Source organism: Varanus komodoensis, unplaced genomic scaffold (assembly GCF_004798865.1).
Source record: "Varanus komodoensis strain SLA01 unplaced genomic scaffold, ASM479886v1 scaffold2, whole genome shotgun sequence".
Classification (NCBI taxonomy): domain Eukaryota; kingdom Metazoa; phylum Chordata; class Lepidosauria; order Squamata; family Varanidae; genus Varanus; species Varanus komodoensis.
Window position 1 is genome coordinate 34,610,831 of NW_025335568.1, and position 15,730 is coordinate 34,626,560.

The following is a 15,730-nucleotide window of genomic DNA, read 5'->3' on the forward strand; positions in this document are numbered from 1 at the left end:
GACTTTTCTTAGCCCACCTCCTGTGCACCTTCCTTAGTTTGAGGCACCTCTGTCACATCTTCACGTGCTCACTGTTTTCCCTTTAAGCTAAATGTTCTAACGTTAGCTCACAGGAGAATTGTTCCAAGGCCCTGAACACTTTGGGTGTACTTTTTTGCACTTTTTTGTTGCCATTACATGCTGTCAAGTAGTCTCCGACCTATGAAAGCCCTCCAGAATGTCCAGTCTCTGACAACCCTGCTCAACTCTCCCAAGTTCAAGGCAGTGGTTGCCTTTATAGATTCAAACTGTCTCATATTTGGTCATCCTTTTCTTCTTCTGCTTGCATCTTTCCCTGGCATGATTGTCTTCTCCAGTGAGTCTTGCCTTCTCGGCACTTTTTCTAGCTCTATACTTTTTTAAGATGCAGTGATCAGAACTGTTCACAATATTCCAAGTGTGGCTGCCCCATAGAATGTTATCAAAACATTATTATACAGGCACTTTTATTTTCAATCCCATTCACCTGTAATGTGAAATTGCCCCTTTTTCATGGCTGCCACACTGCATCAATATTTTGATTAGCTATCCACAATACTCTTCCCTGGTCACTGACATTTGCATCTATGAGTATATATTTTTTGCTCCAACATATATCACTTTAGACTTTCTAACCCTGAACCACATTTGTAATTTTGTTGCCTGTTCACCCAATTTGGAACAATCCTTTGGGGACTCCTTACAACCCGTTTTTATTGCCCTGAATATTTTATCATCAGCAAACCTGGCTACTTCACTCACTGCTCATTCATAATGTATAATTGAACAAGTGAAAAAGCACCGATTCCAAAATAGATCACTGTGGGCTACCACTGTTTACATGCCTCTGTTGTAAAAAGTCCATTTGTTCCTAATCTCTGCCTTCTTTAACCAGTTACTGATTCATGAAAGGACCTCTCCTTTTATCCCAAGACTGCTAAGTATGCTTGAGTGTCTTTGTAAGGTGGCTTTTGAAGGTCCATGTGAACAATGCCTACCAGATAACCTCTCTCCACATACTTACTGACACTCTCAAAGAACTCTGAAGGGTTAGCAAGGCAGGACTTACCACTGCAGGTCTCTTGTACCTTAACCTGTTAGTGTCCTATTAATTTCTGAGTTGGTTGTTTTAGTTTTTTATTATTTGCAAGCTGCCCTGGAAATCAAAGAATGGGAATATTAATTATATATTAAAAACTGTATCATATGTTCATTACAAGGATAAAAGGGGGATGCGTATACTTCCCTGAGCTCCTCATAGGAATAAAAGTGTAACCAGCTTCTTAAGGCCTGTGGAGGCCTTAAGAACTGGGAACACCATAGCCTTGACTATACGCACTTTTGTTGGCAGGGTGATGTCTCTGCTTTTTAGTATGCTGTCTAGATTTGCCATAGCTTTCCTCCCCAGGAGCAAGCGTCTTTTAATTTCTTGGCTGCAGTCCCCATCTGTGGTAATCTTGGAGCCCAGGAAAATAAAATCTGTCACTACCTCCATTTCTTCCCCATCTATTTGCCAGGAAGTGAGAGGACCTGATGCCATGATCTTAGTTTTCTTAATGTTGAGTTTCAAGCCAACTTTTCCGTTCATCAAGAGGCTCTTTAGTTCCTCTTCACTTTCTGCCATGAGAGTGGTAACATCTACATATCTGAGGTTGTTGATATGTCTCCCAGCAATCTTAATTCCAACTGGTGATTCATCTAGCCCTGCCTTTCTCATGATGTGCACTGCATATAAGTTAAATAGACAGGGCGACAGTATACAGCCTTGCCAAACGCCTTTCTCAATTTTGAACCAATCAGTGGTTCCGTGTCCAGTTCTCACTGTTGCTTCTTGACTCACATATAGGTTTCTCAAGAGACAAATAAGATGGTCTGGTACTCCCATCTCTTTAAGAACTTGCCACAATTTGTTGAGATCCACAACAATCAAAGGCTTTAGCTTAGTCAATGAAGCAGAAGTAGATGTTTTTCTGGAACTCCCTAGCTTTCTCCATAATCCAGCGTATGTTGGCAATTTGATCTCTAGTTCCTCTCCCTCTTCGAAATCCTGTCTGTACTTCTGGTAGTTCTCGGTCCACATACTGCTGGAGCCTAGCTTGTAGGATTTTGAGCAAAACTTTGCTAGCATGTGAAATGAGTGCAATGGTGCGGTAGTTTGAACATTCTTTGGCATTGCCTTTCTTTGGGATTGGAATGTAAACTGAACTTTTCCAATCCTGTGGCCACTGTTGAGTTTTCCAAATTTGCTGGCATATTGAGTATAGCACTTTAACTGCATCGTCTTTTAGGATTTTGAATAGCTCAGCTGGAATACTGTCACCTCCACTAGCTTTGTTGTTGCTCAGACTTCCTAAGGCCCATTTGACTTCACATTCCAGGATGTCTGGCTCAAGGTCAGTGACCACCCCATCGTGGTTATCAGGGATGTTAAGCTCTTTCTTGTATAGTTCTTCTGTGTAATCTTGCCACCTCTTCTTAATCTCTTCTGCCTCTGTTAGGTCCCTGCCATTTTGGTCCTTTATCATGCCCATCTTTGCATGAAATGTTCCCTTCATATCTCCAATTTTCTTGAAGAGATCTCTAGTCCTCCCTATTCTATTGTTTTCTTCTATTTATTTGCACTGTTCATTGAAGAAGGCATTCTTATCTCTTCTAGCTATTCTCTGGAATTCTGCATTCAATTGGGTGTATCTTTCTCTTTCTCCCTTGCCTTTCACTTCCCTTCTTTCCTCAGCTATTTGTAAAGCTTCCTCAGACAGCCATTTTGCTTTCTTGCATTTCTTTTTCTTTGGGATGGTTTTAGTTGCTGCCTCTTGTACAATGTTGCGAACCTCCGTCCATAGTTCTTCAGGCACTCTGTCTATCAGATCTAATTCCTTAAATCTATTTCTCACCTCTACTCTATTTGTCACCTTTGTATATTCATCAGGGATATGATTTAGGTCATACCTGAGTGGCCTAGTGCTTTTCCCTACTTTCTTCAACTTAAGCCTAAATTTTGCAACCAGATGCTCATGATCTGAGCCACAGCCAGCTCCTGGTCTAGTTTTTACTGACTGTATAGAGCTTCTCCATCTTTGGCTGCAGAGCACATAGTCAATCTGATTTCTGTGTTGACCGTCTGGTGATGTCCATGTGTAGAGTCATCTCTTGGGTTGTTGGAAAAGAGTGTTTGCTATGACCACCATATTCTCTTGACAAAATTCTACCAGTCTGTGCCCTGCTTCATTTTGTACTCCAAGGCCAAACTTGCCTGTTATTCTGGTTATCTTTTGGCTTCCTACTTTAGCATTCCAATCTCCCATGATGATAAGGACATCATTTTTGGGTGTTAATTCTAGAAGGTGTTGTAGGCCTTCATAGAACCAGTCAACTTCAGCCTCTTCAGCACCAGTGGTTGGGGCATGAACTTGGACTTACTGTGATGTTGAATGGTTTTCCTTGGATTCGAACGGAGATCATTCTGTCATTTTGGAGATTGTATCCCAGTACTGCATTTCCTACTCTTTTATTGACTATGAAGGCTACTCCATTTCTTCTGAGGGATTCTTGCCCGCAGTAGAAAACCTGATGGTCGTCTGAATTATATTCACCCATTCCTGTCCATTTTAGTTCGCTGATTCCTAAGATGTCGATGTTCAGTCTTGTCATCTCTTGCTTGACCACATCCAGCTTGCCTTGATTCATGGATCTTACATTCCAGGTTCCTATGGAGTATAGATCTTTGCAGCACTGGACTCTCATCACCAGATAAATCGGCAACTGAGTGTCCTTTCGACTTTGACCCAGTCGCTTCATTCTTTCTGGCGCTACTAGTACTAGCCCTCTGCTCTTCCCCAGTAGCATATTGGACACCTTCCGACCTGAGGGGCTCATCTTCTGGCGTCATATCTTTTTGCCTTTTGGTACTGTCCATGAGGTTTTCATGGCAAAGATACTGGAGTGGGTTGCCATTTCCTTCTCCAGTGGATCACGTTTTGTCAGAGCTCTCCGCTATGACCTGTCCATCTTGGGTGACCCTGCACGGCATAGCTCATAGCTTCATTGAGCTATGCAAGCCCCTTCGCCACAAGGCAGTGATCCATGAAGGAGCTACTACTAATACTATACTATACTACTACTCCTTCATAAAGTAACCCTTTGTGCATACTTGGTGATTACACACCACTATGAAACTTTTGGTTTGTCCTAGAGATGCTGGATGGTTTGTTAACCAAACTCTCCAGATTCATACTTCACAACAAATTTATACTGGCAAGGGGAGTTCTGCTAATTAGGCAGCTGACAACCATGGGGCTCAATTTCACTCCGTGGGTATGAAAACCTGCCCATAGTGTGCTTGAATGTATGTTGGGTTGATATCATTCATAAAATTAAAGATGTAGGCTTGTATCCAATGTTGTCTTTGCACAAAGCAGAATCCCCAATTTTCAGACATCCCATTTTACAATGCATCATGCCTCCCCACACACACAAAACTCATGACGACTGTTCGGGTATTTCCTAGAATGATATGGGAGTATGGGATATGGTACAGAAGGCTAGGAGTGGAAGCAAAACCAGGCACATTGTCTTACAAACAAACCCATTACTGTATTGAAGACAACCAAATTATTTTCAATAGGTTTGCAGATTTAGAGAAATCATGTGATATTAAGTGCATGGTTGAACCAGCCTTACATTTGTTATTTTTATACAGCCACTTTCCAGAATGAACTTCAGGAGGACACAGACCTCTTAATTTATTTTGCTTCTATACTCAGGCAGTAAATGTACTACTGTCATTTGACAGAGAATCCCAAATTCAGGCAGCAGGGGAGAAAGAGAAGGTAGTAAACAGGGTGTCATTAGGCCCAGATCCCATGGGTTTCAGGCCCCAAATGCATTTCTCAGTTCCTGGAGTGTCACCCAGGTGCCATTGCTCAGCCCTAAACCTTCCCACACACTCCAAGCATACAATGGGATGAGAGGGAACAAGCCCCCACTGTTTTCTCCCTTGATTAAAATGTGGCAAGCACTTTTCTTAAACGAAAAGCAGCTGCTGCCTGGTCAGGAATACTATACCCAGCATGTGACTAAGCAACAGCTGCTAGCAGATTGAGGCCAAGTCTTGCAAAGCAAAACTCTGGCAAAATCTTGTGAAAGTTTGTAAAATCTCATGGGATTTCAGGCAAGACTTTGGGGCCAACATGGAGCCTTTCCATGAGCAGCCTCCGCAGAATCAGGTGCTCCAGTTCCTGGCCTGTCAGCCAGGTGACAAACAGGGAGTTCCTGGTGGGGTAAGCACAGTAACAGTGCCGTGGAGCCCTGAATCTTTTAAGTGGCTCACAATGCCTCTAATGATAGAGTTACAGACTCGCCTATGCATTCTAACAAATTCTACCAGAAGCGAAGCCTGGCCTGGATTATTTGGTGCTTGTTATCTTCCTCATCTTCAGTATTACTCCTAGAATTTCACCCATAACCTTCACATGCAAGTTTGGCTGCCCTTCATTGCACAGGAGAGCCCAAGGGCAAAAAAGCAACATGGAAAGCAAACAATATGTTCAAATAATGTACAAAGTACAACAAAGGGATATTAGGTACAAAATACCTCCTAAGAGCCGTGACAAAATCGTTTGTGCGTGTGTACCTAGATATTTCCTATATAAGTAAGGAGCAGACATGGAAATGTGATGCAGAGCAACAGAGAGTTGAAATAAGGATTTGGTTGGAGGAGCATAACAATGAAATAATGAGAATCTTTGCATTCATGAATAACAGGAACAAATTCTTGGGTGTATTTCAAGGACCTTATATGAAATTGGATATACAATGCCCAACATCAGGGCAAATGCTTCTCTAGCGGTCCAAAGCTTTACTTATGGGTACATTGCCACAAGAAGAGAAGCATACCCCAGGTCTAAAGCACAGCATAAATTCACAATGCAGCCTAAACACTACCAGACATGAGATATATCTGAATGAGACCCAGTGTCTTGGGTTGATATAATTAGAGCTATAGAAACTTATTTATTTCCTTATTTGACTTATACCCACCTTTCTACCAGACATCACACCCAAGGTGACTTACAGTCACACATAAAACATAATAAAAACAGATTAAAAAGTACATTAAACTCAATGTAAGCAACCAAACACAAACAGTAAGAGTAAAAAAAAAGCATCCAAGCCAAGAGATCTGCTTATACCCCAAATATGCACTTGAATAAAGGACCTTTTCCTGCTGATGGAAAGACAATAGAAAGGAAGGGAAAACAGCCTCCCTTGGCAGCAAGTTCTGCAGTGAAGAAATTGTGCATGTTTTGTGATCACCAAGGTAAGATTCCAGGGAAATAAAAATAACTTGAATTTTGTAAAAAAATTATTCTGAACAGTGATAAAGGATGAGTAATCCTCCGCTTTATATATTGTTCCAGGTATGGGACACCTTTTCTAACACTGGTTGTCACTGCTTGTGCTCTCCTCCACAAGAAGGCAACCCCCTTCCTGTGTCTGAGCAGGGCACAGAAGGGACTGAGGAAGACCTCCCCAGATGACTTACTGTAGCAGTAGTTGCACAGCTTGTTAATCAGTTGGGAAGGCAAGAACCCTGCCCTTCTCCTGCAGGTAATTTTTAAAACTTTCTTAATTTATTTGGTCCCCTTAATTCTGTGCATTCTTCTGCATTCTACAGAATAATTCTATTTAAACAGAACAGGAGAGAACACAAGCACTTTGCCTGCAGTAAGCTATCCATTACCTGGGCATGTGATATGATGCTCTAAGGATGACAAATAGAAATCAGATTGTTGACCCATTTAGATATTCCATTTCTGCTTTTTGAATTTTCAGCATTCATTTCATGTTCTGTTCTACTAAATGTAAGCATTCTACAACGTAATTCCTATGCAGCTTATACCATGGTATCTAAGTATAAAATTTTAACATTAGACTACTTTCTATTTAGTTTGGTATACCATGATTCCCTGACCCCTTAGGCCCTCTCACCACATTTTTTTGCTAGGTCAGGTCACTACCACTTGGGGGATGGAACAGTATTAGTAGCTGATACTAATTGCCTCTATAGATTTTTTACAAATGGCCAGTTATCTAAGATGCTGTGAACCATCATGGAAATGTCCAGAATAATACCTGTACAAGACAGTAGAGAGAAAATCTATAAAGCAGAATGGCTACAATGGGCCTGGGTTATCCAAGGTAGCTGTTAAATGTTATCATCCTGTGTGTTGAATGTACCACAGGTTCTGTGCAAAATACGTAATATCAAGGCAGACAGAAGAGAACATTTGATAGCAATTTCTTTCCTGTTCCAAACTGAATGTTTTGCTTATCACTAGTCATATAAAAATGTTTCTGTGGGGCGGCCATTATCAGCTTTGCTGATGATAGATATAATCTGCATGACCTTCAGGGGAAAAAGGTATAAAACCATAAGAACTACCCTGTCAGCTCTTTGGGCACCAGTTGAAGACCTTATTTTCAGGCGTTCCTAGTATTTGGGTAGAGAGAAAATGGCAACTATGAATGAAAAGAAGACCTGTAGCCAAAGAATGGAAAATTTCCAGCATTTCATGTGGAATCCAGACACAGGACAGTTCATGGGAAGAACCTTGATTAACTGGGGTATGTGGTCACAAAAATCAGTGAGAATGTGATTTGGTATTAGAATTTGTTTTCAGTATTCCTGTATGATTAAACTTTTGCATCAGCATGATGCTTTATATCAACAAGACAGTTAGTTACCCACTACATTTCTTGGAACAAACCTGGAAAAGCTGCAAATTACTTATTAAAGCCCATTTTGCAATTATATTTGCTATAATGCCTTAGCATTCAGCTTGATATAAGTGAAAGATTACTGATAATAAAGCAATCAGGTATACAAAGTGTGAACAGAATGGAGAACTATACAAAAGATCCATAAATGCTAGTTTGAAACAAGAAATGCATGTTTGATGCTGTCTTCTTTGGTCTAGATCCAGCTTGCCTCTCCAAACCACTTCTTTGAACGCAAGTGAAATGCTCATACTAGCTCTCCAGTGCTCAATAGCAAACCACTGCATCAAAGAAGTTTCAAGAAAGAGTTCATGATTGATCCAAGGGCAGACCAAACAGGTGCAGAGAGGTCAAAAATTAATCAATGTTCACATACAATGGCTTGGACATGGTTAGTGTAGCTTGTTGGATCTGGTCTTTGTCATTATTTGTAAATATTTCCATCTTTTTCCAATGTATTTTTTCCATCTATTTCCAAGTTCACAAAGGAAAATGTTTCACAAAGGAAAATGAAAGTGAGATGACCTTTGATATGTTACCGGGCATCATTTTATCTTAGATTTAGTATACGTGTATATTCATTTTCATTTCAGATGGTATTACTTGTAAAGTAAGAAACCGCAAATTTCTTTTTCTATTTCAACATATGACCCATTCCTTGTTTTTTTACTCTTGCAATAACACATTCAAGCAGTAGTTATCTGATCTGAAAATTAGCACTGGCAATCTCCACAACATCTTCACACAGAAGGTGAAAGAATTTGCTGTCACACATCTTAGTGGGAGCCAGTGTGGTGTAGTGGTTAAGAGCATGGGACTGGGACTCAGGCGATCCGGGTTCTAGTCCCCGTGCGGCCATGGAGCCAACTGGGTGACTTTGGGCCAGTCACAGACTCTCAGCCCAACCTACCTCACAGGGTTGTTGTTGTGCGGGTAAGATGGAGGAGGAGAATGATGTAAGCTGCCTTGAGCCCTTTGTAGGAAAAGGGCAGGATATAAATCCAAAATAAATAAATAAATATGCCCAAAAACCTGTGGGCAGATTTCTAGTTACCAGTATTTCAGCTATAGGATCCATTATTTAAGAGCGTCCAACTTCCATAAGATAAATAGCATTGCTGAATGTACACTCATCTTTCCACCAACATGTCAGTTAGCTGTACCTGGAAGGCCTCAATGCATCTCTTCAGAAGAGCTTTCAGTACAGAGGTTTCCTGAATCATGGAGCAGCTTCAGAAACAAGGATGATTTTTGTGCTCTTTCTTTAGCATTAGACTGTATATCTGTTCTTCTGCTGATATGCTTTACAAGTGCTAATCCAATTTAGACTCTGGTTTTTCATTTACTGATATGTAATTTCAGAGTGCGTGAAACTTTAACTGCACTGTGGAATCTGTTCCCAGACAGTAATGCTTATTTTGTGTTGAAAAACGTTTTGTAAAAATTTTTTAACGTATTTCTAATATGTTTTCTTAATAGTATGGATTGTTCTGTACTATTTTGCATTCTATGTGGTGATGGTTGGGCTGTTCGCACTTTCTCTATATTCTTTAATGAGGACCATGAATCCGTATACACCAGACTACCAAGATCAGCTAAAATCACCAGGTACTATCACATCTTTGCCCATTACACTGAAAGGGTACAATCAACACTTATTTTATAATTAAGTTAAATGTATGTTCTTGAGGGATTGAGTGCTAAATGAACAAAACACCATTATACTTTGGTGCTTATACAGTGGTACCTCGATCCACGAATGCCTCAGTTCACAACCAAATCGGGTCGCAAACAGAAATTTCAGGAAAAATTTTGCTCAGGTCACGAACTCCTCATCGGGTGACGAGTGCGATCGCACCTATCTTCCCTGAACAGGTGCAATTGCGGTCGTGTGTGTGTGTGTGTGGGGGGGGGAGACAGGCATGATCAAGGTCGTGTTCGGGGGAGATGGCCGCAATCGCGCCCGTCTCTCCCCTGAGCACGCCCGCGATTGTTCCCGTCTTCCCTGTGATTAAAAAAATATTTACAGAACAGATTAACCTTATTTACACTGAACCTTAAGGGGAAATTTGACTTGGCTCATGACCAATCTGGGTCCTGACCAGAGTCATGGAATGGATTATATTCGTAAGCCAAGGTACCACTGTACTTTAACATTTTAAGATGTAAAATGGTAAAACTGGTAAGATCTTGTAGCACATATAACTTCACATTTCTGACAAAATACCATGAGATGGAGGCCATTATATGGAAATGTAGATCTCCTTACCTTTTGTCTTTTTGTTAACTGCAATCTTACACTTGCCTGGAGATTAAGTCTCACTGGCCTTACTTTTGAGTAGACATGTATAGGATTGCGCTATAAGGCTGAAATCCTGAATACTTACTAGGAGATCAATGCTACTGAGCACATTGGGAGTTACTTCTGAGTGAAAAAGCATACAACAGAACTGTAAACCTGACTTTAGTTTAATGCATGAGTTTTGTATATGCAAAATTTTATATTATCAGATATTGCTGAATAACTTTGTTTTCCAAGCCCAAGTTTCTTAATAGTTTGATCAGCTACCTTTTTGCAGGACCCCTGCCCCTTGTGGCTTATTATACCAATCAGGGAAGGTGTGATTGTGTAGGTCAGAGGTTATAACATCTTCCTTATGGGAATAATTCAGCAGTTTTAAGGTGGTGGTGAAGAGTTCTTCGGGGGGTGGGGGGAAGCATCCTTGGATTCAGTCGATATGAGTGAATATAAGTTAGTAGCTAAAACCCCCTTCTTGAGCAAGGTCTCAAACGCATCAAATCCAGGCAGTTTCGGATGAAATGCACTGTAAGGCTAGACTCATTTCTGTCACAGCTTAGGCAAAGAAACTGCCTCGGCTATCCTACCAGATGACCTTTTCCTAGCAAGAAATGGGGAGTGCCTTCCTGTTGATTCTCTTGAACCTCCCAATTGCTTTCACACTATTAACAATCTTATGCTTTAGAAGTTTTTTGAGCGAGGTGTGGGCAGATTAGTTTTGCAATAGGTCCATTCATATTTGAATGGTTATTCCATAAAGTGGTATTGTAGGTTTTTTATTCAACCTCATGGTTCCCCCAAACCCCCCTCTTGTCCCCCATATAACTATGTGATGTATGGGAAACCACAGAGTACATCTGGAGATTAAGAGTGCTACATCATTAAAATGTTGATAACATGCAGGCCTTTTTCACATTTTCGTCAGGTACAGAGGCAGCTGAAATGCTTGATCAATGCCCATCTACAGTAAATGGACTGACAGGGGACAATTAACTGAAGTTCATTCTAGACAAGACTGAGGTACTATTGGTGGATGGTTTATCATCCATCTGAGCAAGCAGGGTTTAGCCTATTTTGGAAGGAGTTGCACTTCCCCTAAAAAATCAAGTTCAGAACTTATGGGTGCTTGTAGCTCCCATTTTCATGCTTACAGGCAAATAACTTAGGCAGTTATTCTAGCTGTTACTCTTTCTGGATAGATACAGCCTGGCTTCAATAATTTATGCCCTGGTAATCTCCAAGTTAGATTACTGAAATCAATGTATTGTATACATATTACCCTGAAGATGGTCCAGAAACTTCAATTAGTGCAAAATATGTCAGGCAGGGTACTCACTGGAACTGGACATTATGACCGTATTTCACTATTATTGTATCATCACATCTTTGGAACAGAGGACTACATGTCACCTTGGGTTCCTCAAAAAGGAAAAAAAGACAGGATGTAAATGTAATTAAAAGTAATGGTATTGTTTCTGTTATTTACTTTGGTACTTGTAACTGCTCTTTCCACAAAGGGGTAACATTACGACCCGATGTTTATGGAGAAAAAGGCCTGGAAATTTATTACAACGCTTCTGACCGGGACTCCTGGATTCGCTATGTTAAGATTCTTGAGACTTTTCTTTCAGGTAATATATAGTAACTTGGACAGAAATGTTGATTAAAACTGTGTTAAGGGTACAAGAAAGATTATGATCCTCAGCAGCAGATTTTGAACTTGCATCGTATCACACCAATGTATATTACTGTATATACCAGCATATAAGACAACCTTGGAAACCAGAAATAACGAAACAAAAATGGGGTGGTGGTGGGGGGGTGTCTTTCTATATGCCAGGTAAAAAAATTCAATTGTATTATAGTCATTGTTTTTTAAAAGGTGATAAAGACAATTGTATTTACAAGCTCATTTTTATTTAAAAAAAAAACAAAAAAACACTTCTTGCTGCTATCAGGGAAGCTTGTCCTGCATTGTGTCACATTGTGACTTTGTATGCAGCTGCAAGCCTGTTCAAGTCTGGCACCTGCCCCACCCCTGCTGGGAGAGGAGCATTCCTTTCTGCGCTAGCAGAAGGGAAGTGTTCCCTGCGTGGCTGGACACAGCACTGCCCGCACAGGCCTCCTTTTGCCTGGTCCTCCATGCCTGGCCACAATGCTGGTGCCAGCAGTCCTCCTTGACTGAATCCAGCCAGCCAGCCCTCTTGTGGGCTGCCGTTGACTTCCAAATTGGAGTAAGAATGTGACAATTCACTAGAATATGGTAATGTGATGTCACAAGAATCCAGAAGCTTCCGGCTGACAAATACCCATATACACCAATGTATAAGAGCCTCTTGAAATTGAAAATAGTAAAGCAAAAACTGGGGATCATCTTATATGCCCGACATATGATAAACACAAGAAAAAACTCCCAAAATATCAACTTCATCTTGTAGCATCATCAAAAAGTGAATGTGAATTGGTTTACTAAGTAAAAAAACAGCAAACATGACTAAGACAAATGAATCACAATAATAAATCAAGCAAGTTTGGATTACAATTCTCTGCCTCTTTGATTACTGGTACTATAGCTAAAATCAATGGAAGCATTTTGGAGAACTCTTCTGTCTGTATTTTTTAGAATTTAGCACACACTTGAGACAAAATGCCAGTAAAGCAGCCTTCCTCAACTGGTAAACCACAAGCTATAACTCCCAGGAATCCTGACCATTGGTCCTGCTGGCAAGGGCTGCTGGAAGTTCAAGTCCAAAACTTCCAAAGGGCACCAGGCTGGCAAAGGCTGCTGTTAAGGGGATCAACCTAGGGAAATGAAGGGGAGGAAATCTCTAGGTTCACAAATTCCCCTTCAGGGGCACTGTTAAGCACAAAGAAAAACATGTCCTTAGTCTTCCAACTCTATTGCCTATTAATCTTTTGACACATGTTAGAGTGCAAAGACGTAAGACTGTTGTCCCTTTTGTTCAACAGAACAGTCTTTTTAAAACACAACTTTGATTAATATATCAATAGATGTACAACTTGAGAACATGCTCTCCCGCTCTCATTTTCAGGATTTATCCTAAGTCCCACTGAGATACTCCCTCCACCAGAGAAAATATTTTATTAACTTGGAAATAATGTATTTTAAAACAAATTATATACCTGTTTATCCAAAGGTTTCACAGCAGATTCAAACCAAAGCCATTGATAAAATACAATTAAAATAAATTCAACAAAGCAGAAGCACAAGCGCCATCCCTGCAAATTGGGTAAAGTTGCAGCTGACCCAGCTTTTAATCAGTTATTTAACAACAACAGAAATGCAAAAAGGCTGTATCACCTTTTTGAAAAACCCAGAGCAGCAGAGCTGCTTTTGTGGAAGCCCATCTCCTAGTGGAGACTAAGGAAGCCTCAACCTAAGATGAAATTTGGAACGGGATCTTATTAAATCTAAAACGGGGATGTGTTGGAGAGCATAGCACATGTACAAGAGGAGACATTCTATAATATAGAAACCAAACTATATGGAACAGCAAGTCCCAACATCCTCATTCAACATGGTCAGTGGTTGGTGGATATGGCTGATTCAACATGGTCATGGATGATGGCTATCATCAACTGTGACTAGAGGTATTCAGGTTAAGGCTGGTATAGATCATTGAAAGGCAAGCACTTTGAATCTGGCTTGGCACCTACAGACTGATCTGTCCAAACGTTTTTCATAGGTAGCTCCACAGTAATCATATTTACATTAGGCAAAATCTAAAAGTAATGGTAACAAACTTGATTTGTTTTTCAAATCAATGCATATAGCATATAATGAAACTGCACAACAAGATAATATCAACTGTTCCGAAATATCTGGATACTTCAAGCAAAAGCAATTTGACGGACCACAAAACACAAAATATTCTTGCAAATTTCCAGAAGAGTTGCTTGGGAACTGCTCTGGTGCAGTGGATTCAACATTTGGTTTTCCAGAAGGAAGTCCATGTTTAATAATAAAAATGAACAGAGTAAGTACCAAAATATATTTTATCTGGTAAAATCACAGTAACTGCCTAGAAGAGGAAATCCTATTGGGAATAAGATATCCATTATGCCAGTGTGGAATGTGTTGGCCCAGAACTCAAACAATGGATATGAAACTCACCAAGTAACTTTGGACCACATACTGGCTCTCAACCTACCTCACAGGGTTGTTGTGAAGATGATGATGAAAAGGAGGAAGATTATGTAAGTCACCCTGTGCTCCTTGTAGGGAAGAAGGCAGGATATAAAAGAAATGAAATATTTGGTATATTGACTTTAATCTATAGAGTTCTCATTGTGGTACTTAAGGAGAACCTTACTTTATTACAGATTATCAATACTTTTCCTGGCAAAGGCACTGCACCAAAAGTGAACTGCACAAGACTGGTAAGCATGCATTACCAAAATGAGGCATGGCATTTAGAGTGTTGCACTGGGACTTCAGAGATCTGTTTCTAATCCCCATGGACTGATTTTGGGCAAATCATATACTAACTTACGTACCTCAAAGGGTTGCTGTTGTTTGTTGTGAAGATAAAATGGAGAGGAGGAAAACCTTGTAAGCCACCATGAGTTCCTTGCAAAAGGAAGAAAGGTGGGCTATAAATATAATATTAATATTGAAGTTATTTTATTCAGATAGCATACAATCCAGAATGTGTGCATGTTTGTTTAGAAATTCTACTGGCGGTCCAAAGTCCATGTTTACATAGAAATGTAATCTTAATGGCTTCACAAATGTGTAGAATGAAAATGCTAATGGCTCTGCTTCAGCCCCCACTCCAAAAGCCATTTCATTATAGAAGAATTTGGAGCAGAAAAGTGTTCTTTCCCACCAAAATCATCTTGCAAACTGCTCTTCTTTGGATGAAGTTACAAAAGTTAATCAGGGCCTCATTTATGCACTTCTGCAAAAATTAATGCTATCCAATGTCAACACTTTCTAATATACCCAAGTTTGCAAATAAAAAAAGTACCAAAACTAAACATCTTTCCTTCTGAAATTTGCAGCAGTACTAGGACAGATCTGTTATACTGTAGGGCATTTTGCTGATATGATATTGGGCAGACTTCCACTTTCATTTCAAATAAATGAAAACATTCTTCCAGTAACATGCAACCTGTGACATTTGGCTATATTACGTGCCTACACATAGCAGTTCCTGTGCTGCAGGACTGAATGCCTTAAGACTAAATGCTACTTCATATATTAGTGCTAACAGCTGGCTTACTTATGACCAACAGGATGACACCAGCCCGCTGGACATACAATATTATCCTGTAAATGGAACTTTTAACCTTCACTATTTCCCCTACTATGGATGTAAAGCACAGGTATGTTTTCCCACAATTGTTCTCACAGGCTTATCAGGTATTTTAAGTAACAAAATGGTTAACATTTTACACATTCATTTCCATTTCAGCCTACCTACAGAAATCCACTTGTAGCAGTGAAATTTCTCAACATTCCCAAAAACACAGATGTAAGCATGGTATGCAGAGTTGTTGGTGCTGGAATTACTTCAGATAATCCACATGACCCATATGAAGGAAAAGTGGAATTCAAAATTCGGATACAAAATTAAGCAGCAACAGCACTGATTGACAACTTAAGAGTTC

The 15,730-nt window shown here is 40.1% G+C and overlaps 1 protein-coding gene across 1 annotated transcript in view; it reads left to right on the forward strand.

The window, feature by feature from the left end:
• The first annotated feature begins 7,532 nt into the window (after positions 1-7,532).
• The window catches only part of ATP4B (ATPase H+/K+ transporting subunit beta), a 9,026-nt gene continuing 828 nt past the window's right edge, over positions 7,533-15,730 (forward strand). The window contains 7 exon segments of the mRNA XM_044428549.1: positions 7,533-7,644; positions 9,277-9,405; positions 11,614-11,727; positions 13,892-14,094; positions 14,441-14,497; positions 15,356-15,445; positions 15,535-15,696. Of these exon segments, the coding sequence (XP_044284484.1) occupies positions 7,533-7,644; positions 9,277-9,405; positions 11,614-11,727; positions 13,892-14,094; positions 14,441-14,497; positions 15,356-15,445; positions 15,535-15,696 (867 nt within the window).